General features: G+C 41.6%; 1 protein-coding gene across 8 annotated transcripts in view; it reads left to right on the top strand.

The window, feature by feature from the left end:
• LOC106577443 (uncharacterized) overlaps positions 1-15,558 on the top strand; it is a 34,290-nt gene extending 18,732 nt beyond the window's left edge. For 4 of the 8 annotated variants that reach the window (XM_045701272.1, XM_045701271.1, XM_045701270.1 and 1 more), the window contains 2 exons: positions 4,376-4,428; positions 14,369-15,558. In XM_045701272.1, the coding sequence (XP_045557228.1) occupies positions 4,397-4,428; positions 14,369-15,158 (822 nt within the window). In that variant the 5' untranslated portion in view covers positions 4,376-4,396 and the 3' untranslated portion in view covers positions 15,159-15,558. Of the gene's footprint in view, positions 1-4,375; positions 4,429-14,362 lie in introns of all 8 variants that reach the window. The other 4 variants (XM_014155419.2, XM_014155416.2, XM_014155418.2 and 1 more) reach the window with 2 other exon arrangements.
• Positions 15,559-15,696: the final 138 nt, after the last annotated feature.

Raw genomic sequence — 15,696 nt, 5'->3', positions numbered from 1 at the left:
TTGTGCCATGGCGGAGATCGTTGTGGGCTATACTCGGCCTTGTCTTAGGACGGTAAGTTGGTGGTTGGAGACATCCCTCTAGTGGTGTGGGGGCTGTGCTTTGGCAAAGTGGGTGGGGTTATATCCTGCCTGTTTGGCCCTGTCCGGGGTATCATCGGATGGGGCCACAGTGTCTTCTGATCCCTCCTGTCTCAGCCTCCAGTATTTATGCTGCAGTAGTTTATGTGTCGGGGGCTAGGGTCAGTCTGTTACATCTGGAGTATTTCTCTTGTCTTATCCGGTGTCCTGTGTGTATTTAAATATGCTCTCTCTAATTCTCTCTTTCTCTCTTTTTGTCTTTCTCTCGGAGGACCTGAGCCCTAGGACCATGCCTCAGGACTACCTGGTATGATGACTCCTTGCTGTCCCCAGTCCACCTGGCCGTGCTGCTGCTCCAGTTTCAACTGTTCTGCCTGCGGCTATGGAACCCTGACCTGTTCACCGGACGTGCTTGTTGCACCCTCGACAACTACTATGATTATTATTATTTGACCATGCTGGTCATTTATGAACATTTTAACATTTTAACATTTTGACCATGTTCTGTTTTAATATCCACCCTGCACAGCCAGAAGAGGACTGGCCACCCCTCATAGCCTGGTTCCTCTCTAGGTTTCTTCCTAGGTTTTTGGCCTTTCTAGGGAGTTTTTCCTAGGGAGTTTTTCCTAGCCACCGTGCTTCTTTCACATGCTTTGCTTGCTGTTTGGGGTTTTAGGCTGGGTTTCTGTACAGCACTTTGAGAATATCAGCTGATGTACGAAGGGCTATATAAAAATAAATTTGAATTTGATTTGATTTGCAGAGCTTGTACCTGCTTGCCTTGTACACATTGCGCGCCACAGAGTCACTGGGGTTCGTTCTGCTAACATTTATTGCTGCTAAGATACAAAGCTGCTATGTGCCTTTTTATCATTGACATCATACCAAATACTTTGAAAAAGTTAATTCACTGATTATTTGACATTTCAATATAAATGGTACTGATATCTCCGTTCATCCAAGGTTTTTGGTTGGGGTGTGTCCGAATTGTTATTGTGGGTACAACATCACCACATTTCCTAATGAAGCCTGTGACTGAAGATGTATATTCCTCAATGTTCCTAAAACAGGTTTTGCTTTGAAAATATCACCCATCCCTATCTCATTTCAATGGGAACAACAAGCATTGTCTCGAACATATCCTGACAATCATTTCCAGGTATAGGTCTATCGGAGAGTTAAAAGATAGGGAAGCAACCACCATTTACCTACATATAGGCTGCTATAGCCTACATATTTATTTACTTTGTCATTCTATAATTTTCATGGAATTTTAGTAGCAATTAAATAATGAATTTAGAATTTATCCAAATACATTTTCTATAAATATTTTTACCAGCTTCATTCTGCACCGCTCCCCTGCGCTACGGCAGCACTACATCCTAGTTCAATTCGCAAGTGGACGAAACTATCTCACCGGAGAAAGCATCTGAGCAAGCGAAACAGTGCCTCTCCCTCTGGACATAAAGAGTATGACATGCCATATTATTTTTGTCCAGACAGCATCAGATACTTGGGCTACACATACTGAGACAGAGGGGTGCTGTTTCGCTCGTTCTGTTGCTTTATCTGAGATTGATGCGTCTTTCTGTCTGCGCGCATCTCGGTCAAATAAATTATCAATATTTTAATATTTTATTTGGAAGGGCAAGGAGGTATGGTAGGAGGCGGGCCAGGCCCACTAAGGCTCACCAATAATGCCGGCCCTGACTGCATGTAGGCCTACGGTGTGTGAGTTGTGAATAATGCAAAAGCATGTGCCAAAAGTGTCACTAGTAGACCATTGAGAAACCATTTATGAATAGGCTACTTGTGCATCGCCAGGATAAGAAAGACACCAGATGCATTGCATTTAATCAAACGAAACAGAAGCAAATTAATCATTACAGGAAAGTAGTTTCAAGTTTTTGTTAGTTGTATGTACGGGATAAATGTTGTGTGTGTCACCGAATTATCTCATCTCTCGTTCAATGTGCATATAGCCGACATCATGGAGGGGTTTTTACACACATCCAAATAATAACAGGAGCTGTCTAAAATAATGTAACAACCTACATAGATAAAAAGGAAATGTCCGCTCACTGTTTTGCTGTTGCCAAACTTGATCTTTTAATAAAGCTTTGGTGATTAATATTTTTTTTAAAGCCAAACACTTTATCGATAGTCTTGACTACTTGGTGAATGCATTGGGCATGACAAAACAAACTGCCTTCATTAATAAGAGGGGAGGCTATGCTTGGTTTTTAAATCAAATTAAATTAAATGGGAAAAAACATACCTTTTTTATATTTCTAAATACGAGGTTTACGGACACAAAAATGACATCTCTCTTGTGCCATGTACATATGGGCACTGTGCATCACGACTGGATATGATGCACTTCCATTGTCAAAATCCATGCCATAACCAACTGCGTTACTGCTAAAATCAGCTTTTGGTTGGTCTTAAATATCCCCACCAGCACATACTGAAATGACCACAGCCACACATTTTTAAGGACACACCTCAGATATTGACACCCTTCCAACCTCAGCGCAAGCAAACTCATTTAAGACAGGTAAATTACCAATTATGGTGCTATGTTTAACAAATAGAAGAGTGCCGGCTTTAACAGGTTGAAATGGCAAATGAGCGTGCGTTTGACAATTGCGCTGTCTTAACGGCAGCCTAAAATAGAGCCCTATATGTTTTCGGTGCTGATTTAGTACTGATTTAGTGTGATCTTGGCGGTTATTTAAGGAGGGTCGAATCGCAGAATGGGCTGTTTATGCCATACCTAAATCACATGGGAATTTTGACTTCTTATCTCCCAAAGCCCAGAGCAAGGTTGCTTGTTTCTTTTCCTGCACTGACTTCAGAGATCTGGATGTAAATAAAAAATCTAGTAGGGATTCTCATATCTCCCAAATGTTTTCAAAACACTAAATATCTAGAGGACATGCAGAAGGAAGCTACATAAAAAATTGTGTAGACGATCAAGAGAACTCTCCTTTCCGTCAACCCAACAGGTGGCATTGAGGGGATTGGCTGAAGCTGTGCACTAATGACCCAATCGAAGCCATTAGCTAAGTGATAGACACGTCCATCCCTGGCATTTTACCGGATCTCTCTATCAAACGGTCCAAAGCCAATTTAAACCTGCTGTGCCCCTGACCTATCAGTCCTGGGTCATGTTCAGTAGGAAATATTGTAGGAAAACATGATGCAACAGGGGAAAAATGGATTTCTGTGTTATTGGATAGGTAAACATAACTCTGTAACAGATATTGTTACTTGTTTCAGAGTTGCAGTGAATGTCAATGTGACATTTACTGTTACATTGAAAGTGAATGCTGAAAATTCACTGTCTTTATATCTTAATCATTTCTTATTTCACAGTAATGTTTATTTATGTCATAATGCTGTCCGTAAGCACCACATTGTCTCTGTGAAAGAAAAAAAGTTTGTCCCTTTAAGATGTGCAAGGGGTCATTGGCTTTTCATTGCGGCTACACTTTTTTCTGTTTCTCAGTAAAGACCAAAGCTGGGGGAGAAAGATACTGTGTCCTTGCTTCTCTCTCTCTCTTGCTAGCAGACAGACCCATTCGAGCATCTCTTGTTAATTATTTATCCAGGCAAAGAAATGCCAAAGCTTAGGGAAACACACACACACACAGCCAGGAGAGAAAAGATCAACCCCATCCTCTACACACACACACACACACACACACACACACACACACACACACACACACACACACACACACACACACACACAAACAAACATAATACCTACAGTAAGCATGCTGTTAGACTCTTTCTTTCACACACACATATAAATTGGGATGGATGAATACCAAAGCTTTATCAGCGCTTCAGACAGACACACTACATCATCCCTGAACACAGCGCTCAGGCGTCACCATGGACACAGAGGGCAAGCCAAGTCTAACCCTGACTTAAGAGGTTCAAATCCTCCCGATAGTTTAGAAAAGCCTTCAACAAGGCTACCTCTATGTCACAGGACATGTGAGTAGAGAACTCTTGGATAAATAAATTGACACTTCTTGAAAGTGTGTGTCACAACGTTTGTTGCTCAGACAGTCTTGGAGTGTCAGTCTCAACCTTTCTATCATCTGGGTCTTAAAGAAAATGTCACTGATTGAAAATGTCACCAAATTTGATGGGACTTTGCTTGTCATTAGAGTTATTGATGTGTGGCAGCCGTAACCTTTCTCTGTGTTTTCTACATTATAGTGGTTATTTATAATTTTAAGTTTTCTATTTTAGTAACAAAATGCTTTTTGTCCTTTCACAGCTTCACTGCCCAGCTGGCCAGATGGGATGCCAATGCTGTAAGATGATTAAAATGTGAGTAGGAGCATTTTTGTGTGTGTGTGTGTTTGTGTGGGTCAGGGTTTCCAGTAGACGGGTTTTGGCAGATTAAAAAAGATGAAAGATGATAAATTGTTGCTGGCCAATTTGACCAGGAGAAAAAACAATCCCATCGCAAAATAATGCTTTTTATTAAAACCTCTATGGGCTAGGTGGGACGCTTGCGTCCCACCTACGTAACAGCCACTGGCAGCCTGTGGCGCGATTTTTTCAAAACGTTAAAAATCCTATTACTTCAATTTCTCAAACATATGACTATTTTACAGCTATTTAAAGACAAGACTCTCGTTAATCTAACCACACTGTCCGATTTCAAAAAGGCTTTACAACGAAAGCAAAACATTAGATTATGTCAGCAGAGTACTAAGCCAGAAATAATCAGACACCCATTTTTCAAGCCAGCATATAATGTCACCAAAACCCAGAAGACAGCTAAATGCAGCACTCACCTTTGATGATCTTCATCAGATGACAACCCTAGGACATTATGTTATACAATACATGCATGTTTTGTTCAATCAAGTTCATATTTATATCAAAAACCAGCTTTTTACATTAGCATGTGACGTTCAGAACTAGCATACCCCCGCAAACTTCCGGGGAATTCGCTAACATTTTACTAAATTACTCACGATAAACGTTCACAAAAAGCATAACAATTATTTTAAGAATTATAGATACAAACCTCCTCTATGCACTCGATATGTCCGATTTTAAAATAGCTTTTTGGTGAAAGCACATTTTGCAATATTCTAAGTACATAGCCCAGGCATCACGGGCTCGCTATTTAGACACCCGGCAAGTTTAGCACTCACCATAATCATATTTACTATTATAAAAGTTTGATTACCTTTTGTTGTCTTCGTCAGAATGCACACCCAGGACTGCTACTTCAATAACAAATGTTGGTTTGGTCCAAAATAATCCATCGTTATATCCGAATAGCGGCGTTTTGTTCGTATGCGTTCCAGACACTATCCGAAATAGTAAAGAAGTGTCGCGCGCATGGCGCAATTCGTGACAATAAAATTCTAAATATTCCATTACCGTACTTCGAAGCATGTCAACCGCTGTTTAAAATCAATTTTTACGACATTTTTCTCGTAGAAAAGCGATAATATTCCGACAGGGAATCTCCTTTTCGGCAAACAGAGGAAAAAAATCCCAAAGGCGGGGGCGGTCGGGTCATGCGCCTAAGCCCAGTGTCCCTTGATCGGCCACTTGAGAAAGGCGATAATGTGTTTCAGCCTGGGGCTGGAATGACGACATTCTGTTTTTTCCCGGGCTCTGAGCGCCTATGGACGACGTGGGAAGTGTCACGTTAGAGCAGAGATCCTTAGTAAATGATAGAGATGGAAAAGAAGTTCAAGAAATGGTCAGACAGGCCACTTCCTGTAAAGGAATCTCTCAGGTTTTGACCTGCCATTTGAGTTCTGTTATACTCACAGACACCATTCAAACAGTTTTAGAAAATTTAGGGTGTTTTCTATCCATATGTAATAAGTATATGCATATTCTAGTTACTGGGTAGGAGTGGTAACCAGATTAAATCGGGTATGTTTTTTATCCAGCCGTGTCAATACTGCCCCCTAGCCCTAACAGGTTAATTGATAGAAATATCTGTCGACATAAATACATTTGATCGGCATGCTTATTGGTATATAGGTTAATTAAAACATTTTTTTTTATTAAATTGGGGTATGTGTATTTTCATTAGTCATCATGTACTGTATAGTACCAGTCAAAGGTTTGGACATACCTACTATTTTTTTTTTACTTAACCTTTATTTAACTAGGCAAGTCAGTTAAGAACAAATTCTTATTTACAATGACAGCCTACCAGGGAACAGTGGGTTCAGTGGTAGAACGACAGATTTTTACATTGTCAGCTCAGGGACTCAATCCAGCAACCTTTCGGTTACTGGCCCAACGCTCTGACCACTAGGCTACCTGCCACCCCTAAGTGGTGGTTCCACTCATTCAAGGGTTTTTCTTTATTCTTTACTATTATCTACATTGTTGAATAGCAGTGAAGACGTCAAAACTATAAAATAACACATATGGAATCATATAGTAACCAAAAAAGTGTTAAACAAATCAAAATATTTTTTATGTTTGAGATTCTTCAAAGTTGTCACCCTTTGCCTTGATGACAGCTTTGCACACTCTTGGCATTCTCTCAACCAGCTTCATGAAGTAGTCACCTGGAATGCATTTCAATTAACAGGTGTGCCTTGTTAAAAGTACATTTGTGGAATTTCTTTCCTTAATGCGTTTCAGCCAATCAGTTGTGTTGTGACAAGGTAGGGGTGGTATACAGAAGATAACCTTATTTGGTAAAATACCAAGTCCATATTATGGCAAGAACAGCTCAAATAAGCAAAGAGAAACGACAGTCCATCATTACTTTAAGACATGGTCAGTCAATGCGGAAAATTTCAAGAACGTTTCTTCAAGTGCAGTCACAAAACCCATCAAGCGCTATGATGAAACTGGCTCTCATGAGGACCACTACAGGAAAGGAAGACCCAGAGTTACCTCTGCTGCAGATGATACATTCATTAGACTTAACTGCATCTCAGATTGCAGCCCAAATAAATGCTTCACAGAGTTCAAGTAACAGACACATCTTAACATCAACTGTTCAGAGACTGCATGAATCAGGCCTTCATGGTCACATTGCTGCAACGAAACCACTACTAAAGGATGCCAAGAAATACGAGCAATGGACATTAGACCGGTGGAAATCTGTCCTTTGAGTCCAAATTTGAGATTTTTAGTTCCAACTGCCGTGTCTTTGTGAGACGCAGAGTAGGTGAACGGATGATCATCACATGTGTGGTTCCCACGGTGAAGCATGGAGGAGGTGGTGTGATGGTGTGGGGGTGCTTTGCTGGTGACACTGTCTGTGATTCATTTTGAATTCAAGGCTCACTTAACCAACAATTGTAAATGCAATCGCATGTTAAAAAAAGTTTTGATTGCCACGATTAAAAAGAGCTAATATTTTTGTTTCTCAACTGGTAATTGAAGCGTTCCTGTCATTCGCCATTCAAGTGCATAGGCAACGGTAGGCAGACTCAGCACGTCATCCACCACTTTGCAATGTGAGCTGGAGGCAGAATGCATTTTCAAAACATCTATTTAATTGTTTGAAACCTGAATGATTTACTTCGTGTTATGAGGCATGTCTTACCTTGCTTCAATGTAGCCTAGGTAAAATCCAACCATTAGAATCTTGGAGGCAATTATTTTATAAAGACTTTCTTCATATGCCATTGAAACCAGGATTTCTCTCCTGTTCTATTGGTTTTCGAATACAATTTAGTTTTTTGTCCAGAAACCAAAGGCACAATGCTAGTTGTTGCATCTTTAGATTCCCCCTCTTTCTAAGTTTCGAACTGAAATGTTCATATCTGTCACATATGTAACCACTCACATCAGGTGTGCTGTTTAGAATGGCGTTTTCTCAGAATTATATTTTGGCAAATGTTTCATTACAGGAGTTCTGTTTAGAGTTCTGTTTAGAAGAATTACCATAATTCTCAAATGGCCGGTAAATTAAAATCTTCCTGGTAACTTCCCGGTCATTTTCCTAACGGAAACCCTGGTGTGTGTGTGCTTGCATGAGGGCTTCTGAAGTTTGTTTGTATGAACCCATTGCTTTTATGTTTGTGTGAGGGGAGGGAGAAGGTTTACATATTGACAGCAGCTCTCCATCTCTAAGCGAAGGTCACACTGCTAAACAAAATTTGTTAGATGGTTTTCAAAATCCAGTCCTTATTCTTACTATCACGAGCTACAGCTACAGTATTCCTTGTAGTGTCACTCACAGTGACCTCTAACATTGGCTTTCCGTATAAACATCCAGTCAATATGCCAATACTTATCTCATCACCCTCCTCTCAGCTTACTTTGCTGTAAGTATGAATGTAAGAGGAAAGGGGAAAGGAGTAATACTTTTTGATTGAATATAAATAAAAGGGTTTACACCGATTCACATACCGTAGTCTGTAATCCCTCCCACACACACACACACCTCTCTTTCCCATGTACATGAAGGTAGATAGACACACACAAACAACCTCTCTGTTTCTCACACTTTAAAATGCATGTGCACACACACACACACACACAAACCTCCCCTTAATTGTTCTGTGTCACATTTCTTGGCTTAGCTGTTTCCTGAGCATATTAAACAGATTGGCTGGGTGGGACTGTCCTGTAGGTTACTGGGTCAGTTCCCACTTTGACTGCATGCCAACTCTCTCCAGTCTCTCAGACCTTCTCATGCCTGATCACAAATCACACAGGACTCCTGTGAAATCTATCAAAGCTGTTATAGAAGACCAAATAAATTACTCCACCTTTTATTGCTATAACACTTGGCTAGAACCACATGGATTAGAATAGTAGCTAGCAGTAGTAGATGGATAGCTTTTGGGTTTGCTTAAAAAAACTTGTAGACATCTGTATGACTTATCCTTTTTTTGCATTCCTTTTTTCAGGGACTTGATTGCCTTTCCTATTTAGCAGTAGACTGGCACTTCTTTGTATTGTAGTCACATCCGGAGTGGTGTCTTGTGTATTGTTGTGGCATCTCATCTACAGTTGAAGTCGGAAGTTTACATACACCTTAGCCAAATACATTTAAACTCAGTTTTTCACAATTCCTGACATTTAATCCAATAAAAAATTCCCTGTTGCTTCAATATATCCATATACATTTCCTGCCTCATGGTGCCGACTATTTTGTGAAGTGCACCAGTCCCTCCTGCAGCAAAGCACGCCCACAACATGATGCTGCCACCACCGTACTTCACGGTTGGGATGGTGTTCTTCAGCTTGCAAGCCTCCCCCTTTTTCCTCCAAACATAACAATGGTCATTATGGCCAAACAGTTCTATTTTTGTTTCATCAGACCAGAGGACATTTCTCCTAAAAGTACGATATTTGTCCCCATGTGCAATTGCAAACCGTAGTCTGGCTTTTTTATGGTGGTTTTGGAGCAGTGGCTTCTTCCTTGCTGAGTGGCCTTTCAGGTTATGTCGATATAGGACTCCTTTTACTGTGGATATAGATACTTTTATACTTCTTTCCTCCAGCATCTTCACAAGGTCCTTTGCTGTTGTTCTGGGATTGATTTGCACTTTTCGCACCAAAGTATGTTCATCTCTAGGAGACAGAACGCGTCTCCTTCCTGAGCGGTATGACGGCTGTGTGGTCCCATGGTGTTTATACTTGCGTACTATTGTTTGTACAGATGAACTTGGTACCTTCAGGCATTTGGAAATTGCTCCCAAGGATGAACCAGACTTGTGGAGGTCTACAATTTTTTTCTGAGGTCTTGGATGATTTCTTTTGATATTCCCATGATGTCAAGTTTGAAGGTAGGCCTTGAAATACATCCACAGGTACAGCTTCAATTGACTCAAATGATGTCAATTAGCCTATCAGAAGCTTCTAAAGCCATGACATCATTTTCTGGAATTTACATACACAGTCAACTTAGTGTATGTAAACTTTTGACCCACTGGAATTGTGATGCAGTGAATTATAAGTGAAATAATATGTTGTTGTAAAAATGACTTGTGTCATGCACAAAGTAGATGTCCTTACCGACTTGCCAAAACTATAGTTTGTTAACAAGAAATTTGTGGAGTGGTTGAAAAACTAGTTTTAATGACTCCAACCTAAAATAAACGTCCTCTCACTGTCAACTGCGTTTATTTTCAGTAAACTTAACACATGCAAGTTCCTAGCCCTTACCCTCTGATCCAACAGGTCCCAGACGTGCTCAATGGGATTGAGATCCGGGCTCTTTGCTGGCCATGGCAGAACACGGACATTCCTGTCTTGCAGGAAATCACGCACATAACGAGCAGTGTGGCTGGTGGCATTATAATGCTGAAGGGTCATGTCAGGGTGAGCCTGCAGGAAGGGTACCACATGAGGGAGGAAGATGTCTTCCATGTAACGCACAGCGTTGAGATTGCCTGCAATGACCACAAGCTCAGTTCGATGCTGCTGTGACATACCACCCCAGACAATGGAGGCTCCACCTCCAAATCAATCCCGCTCTAGGGTACAGGCCTCGGTGTAACGCTCATTCCTTCGACGATAAATGCAAATCCAACCATCACCCCTGGTGAGACAAAACCGCGGCTGTGAAGAGCACTTTTTGCCAGTCCTGTCTGGTTTGTGCCCATAGGTGACGTTGTTGCCAGTGATGTCAGTTTGCCAGTTTGAGCACTGATGGAGGGATTGTACATTCCTGGTGTAACTCGGGCAGTTGTTGTTTCCATCCTGTACCTGTACCGCAGGTGTGATGTTCGGATGTACCGATCCTGTGCAGGTGTTGTTACACGTGGTCTGCCGCTGCGAGGACGATCAGCTGTCCATCCTGTCTCCCTGTAGCGCTGTCTTAGGCGTCTCACTGTACGGACATTGCAATTTTTTGCCCTGGCCACATCTGCAGTCCTCATGCTTCCTTGCAGCATGCCTAAGGCATGTTCACGCAGATGAGCAGGGACCCTGGTCATCTTTCTTTTGGTGTTTTTCAGAGTCAGTAGAAAGGCCTCTTTAGTGTCCTAAGTTTTCAAAACTGTTGTTAGAGTCTTAACGACCGTTCCTGAGGTGCATGTTCATTATTTGTTTATGGTTCATTGAACAAGCATGGGGAGCAGTGTTTAAACCCTTTACAATGAAGATCTGTGAAGTATTTGGATTTTTACGAATTATCTTTGAAAGACAGGGTCCTGAAAAAGGGAGGTTTCTTTTTTTGCTGAGTTTAGTTATCTCCACCATGTTAACCCAATCAGCCAATTTACATCACAGACATTCCACATCCTCTCTCCCCCCTGCCTAGGCTATCTGATTCAGAGGGGTTGGGTTAAATGCGGAAGACACATTTCAGTTGAATTCATTCAGTTGTACAACTGACTAGCTTTCCCCCTTTCCCTTACCCTATCACCATGAGACCCAATTCCCCAGCCCTTATTAGAAAGGAAATACACAATGTATCGGAATAGGAACCACTGGGGTTGCTTTTTCTATTTACTCACAGAAGACTCATGCAATACACTTGGCAATTTGTCTGTTTTGTGAAGAAATAGTATTTGGGTTGTTGTGGTTTTTTTGGGGGGGGATCATACCTTACTTTCTACCTAAGCTCTTTTCCCCTGGTATTTCCAACAAACACCCCATAATTGTTAATTTTTGTGAACAGCTTCTGTCTCACTTTTTGAAAGAAGCCTGAAATTCCATCTTGGCAGACACTGCTGTCATGACGTGGCCCTTTCTGGGTGTAGATCGTGGCTCCCTCCTCACTCTCTCTCCTAAACCCAGGTTTTGTTATCTCAGGTCATAAATTCCTGGCAGAGACTCTCTCCCCCTGGTCATGCAAAAAGAGAGGGAGAGAGCACAGAGAGAGAACAAAGGACTTCACTTGGCCAAACTCCTAAATCCCCAAAATGGGAGAATTAAACCATTTCTACTTTTGAGAATGTGGGAATGGTCTGTGGACACTTAAGGGACAATTATGACGAGTGTGTTTAAGTTGGTGATTTCATGAAGGACAGGAAACACACATAACAGTATCTCTTAAAGTGTACATTTCCCAGCTGTCAGGTTTACATCTAAATATTTTGAAAGGTATGTGATTAAACATGAAACTATTTGTGAAAAGATGTAATGTGATATTAACCTTCTAAATGAGAGTATGGATTTTCACATAAAGATTAACTAGTCACTGGCCACACCCCCGTGACCCCAGGCATCACATTAGGCATCATGGACCCCCCTTTTCTACTGAAACGTTTAAAACCCACTCCTGATGAAATTCACACCAGACCACGCAAACCCCGGTGTAAGCTAAGGTTGCAAATGATTGAATTCCTGAGACCAAAACATGCCAGGTGACGCTGGTGTGTGAAGTGGTTTAAACTACAACTCTACCAAAGAACAAGACTATACCACGTGGAGCATTGGCTATATGGCTGGAAATGGTTAAACTTTGAGACTGTCGATTCACTACAGAATAAGTGAGAAATTCTAGACGACACGAATTACTAGTCTGCAGTTAGAAATTACTTAAACCAAGGACGAGAATACAGACAACCGCCGAAACATCTATTCTATGAGAACATTTCCGAATGGTACTCTGAAGTATCAATTCTAACAATTCACGAAAGACTTTGATCTTCAGGGAAACACAACCAGAGGCTTTTCTGTCAACTCTCTCCAGCAGACGGACCGAATTCCAACAGAGAAGACAACAATGACATATAAGCGTAAATATAAATTGCAATTTCTTTTCGAATGAGCGGTCGTTCATGTAAAGTATTAGCAATTTCTATGAGTGTAGTAATCCTCGATGAGTTTCCCGCTCTTGAACTGCACACCCCTTTTCTTTTGTCTACCAAGCCGCCATATTGGTTTCATCCACTAGGGACTTTACTTTGTATCATGTAGAAACCCAATGTATAATATCTACTTTTTTTTATGTATATTTGTGTGATTTGATTAGTTAGTAAATAAATAATTAAGCCAATTTGTATATTGCAGACTCATAATTTATGCTAGGGTTCACCAAGAATTTTACGACGTTCAGATGAGACTGATAGAAGGTAAAGAATAATTAATGATTGACTGCTATTGATATAAAAGATCTTCAGATCTTTAAGAGTGGATTCGGGAGATAGCCGCTCTATATAAACTAATGCTTCCGTGATGCCCCGGATTCCTAATGAGTTAGTTATTGCCTGATTAATTTAATCAAATAATGAAACGTTAGGTAATTCATTTGAAAATAGCATGTCATCACATTAAGGATACTAGAGACACGACACAGCTGTAGACTAAACTTAGAGGAAAGACAAAATGGTTAACCATTATTTTCTCAGCTCATAAATGTGAGGAGGGAGGGAGGGAGGGAGGGAGGGAAAAGAAAGAGGGAGCAAGCGAGAGAGAGAGCAGGTGGGGGAAAACTTGAAGGAAGATACTCTAGTGAGGGAATGAGGAGAGGACTGGAGAGAGGGAGAGGTTGTGGGTGTCAATATCATACAGCGAGAGGAGGAGTGCCCAAACACAGAGAGGAGAGAGGGGTGAGGTTGAAGCGAGGGGGAGAGGTAAAGCAAGAGACACCTTTAGAGGTGTGTGATGGTGTGTGGGGGTTGTGTGATTTGTGGGGTATGAGGAGTGCTCAGGGAGTGCATGGTGTAAGAAAGAGGAAGTATGTTATCAGCATAAGGTGCTCACAGCAGGAAGTATCTGACAGCCTGTTACAATGTCCACAAATAAAGGCCCCCATCTATTCTGCCCCTGTACTATCTGCGTTAGTGTTTACCTTTTTCACTCTCTGCTCTCTCTCTGTTGATCTCTCTCTCTTTCTGTCACTCTCTCTGTCGCTCTCCCTCTTTGTCATTCTCTGTCTCCCTCGTAGTGTATTTCACTCTGTGACTGCTACCAGGAGAGCTGTCCTTGTTTTGACAGTGTGCAAGGGAGTGTGTGTGGGTGTTTAATCGATTCTCAGGCAAAGCTGACACCCTGAGACTACTGTGTCAATGCGCCTAAATAGTCCGCCTGTCGTATTTCTTCTCTGTGTATTAGAGAAACAACGAAAGTCATGTGTGACTGGTTATTGAAAGTTTACATTTTTCTATAGAACACAGGGACCGCTGACAAGATGGGGAATAATAAATATTGTTATTTAATTGCTATTTCATTTATTCACATTTGTAAATAAATGTGAACTGCTGGATTAACTAAACATGCCATTTATTTGTTTGTCTTTGTCTATATCTAATGGTCTCTCTCTCCCCTTTCTCTATCGCTCAAAATGTTTTCCTCTCTTCTTCCCTTCTCCGTGTTACATCTATGATCCGACTGTTCCGGTGGACGTCCACGGCAGGAATAGGGACCCAGCGGAGAGCTCTCTCTACCAGCCCCACCACCTTCCAGCAGACGACGGGGACCAGTCCAACAACAAGCAGAAGCAGGACTTCCACAACCTGGGCTTCAGCAACAGCAACAAGTACAATGATGGAGAAGATGGAGGAGGACGAGGCCTCAAGCTGGAGATCGACAACAACCAGATCAACAGGCTTCACGCCGTGCCCGCCAACCCAGAGTGGGGGCAGGGGAGGGGGCAGGGAGTCAAGCCTTGGGCAGGGGAGGGTGGTGGTGGTGGTGGTGAGGGTCTGTATATCCTCCATCCAGAGGGCCAGGTTCCAAAGCGAGATCCATCTAAGGGCCCCAGCCAAGTCCCAATCTACCCTAACACACTCTCCCTGGATCATAGTCACCATCTGACAGATTTGGGTGACAATGACTCCCACAAGATTAGAATGTTCCGAAATAGCTCGGACCCCTCCTGGCCCAGTGTGCAGTGCTACACCTCGTTGACGGATGAGCTGGATGAGGGGGTGGGGGGCACACCTGAGTACCTGTGCGACACAGGGGATGAGGAGAGCGTCCTGTCTGCGGATATTCCAACTAGTACAACTAGCCTGTCCTCGGCAGACACGAAGGATGATAGGAAGGCGCCGGACGCCACTACCATAGAGAGTGGGATCGGGATCTCGGTGACGAAGAGCGAAGATGAGGGACGGGAAGAAGATGACATGCATCACGTCACAGACTCTATGGTGGCGGAAGCTCTAGCGGCTCTAGATGCAGCAACCGCCGGGGAGGATTATGAGGACTAATTCTTTAAAAACTCTTAAATATTTTCTACAAGGCCTCTTGCTTTTCCAAAAAGCACAATCTAACTTCGATATCTATTCAGCTTCAATATCTGCTGGGGTGAAAAGAAGGAGATTTTTTTTTTAACTACAATATGGATTTATTTTTTAACATACTGTAGATCATGCATATTTGTCTAGTGAGTCACATGGGCATACAGTACCAGTCAAAAGTGTATTTATTTGTACTATTTTCTAAATTATAGAATAATAGTGTAGACATCAAAACTATGAAATAACACATATGGAATCATGTAGTAACCAAAAAAGTGTTAAACAAATCAAAATATATTTTAGATTCCTCTTTGCCTTGATGACAGCTTTGCACACTCTTGGCATTCTCTCAACCAGCCGTCATTGTAAATAAGAATTTGTCCTTAATTGACTTGCCTAGTTAAATAAAGTTTAAATTAAAAAGATAAAATTAAGAATGCTTTTCCAACATTCTTGAAGGAATTCACACATATGCTGAGCACTTGTTGACTACTTTTCTTTCACTCTA

The sequence above is a fragment of the Salmo salar genome, chromosome ssa18 (genome assembly GCF_905237065.1).
Source record: "Salmo salar chromosome ssa18, Ssal_v3.1, whole genome shotgun sequence".
NCBI classification, from domain to species: domain Eukaryota; kingdom Metazoa; phylum Chordata; class Actinopteri; order Salmoniformes; family Salmonidae; genus Salmo; species Salmo salar.
This window is presented reverse-complemented; position numbering and strand designations above follow the sequence as displayed.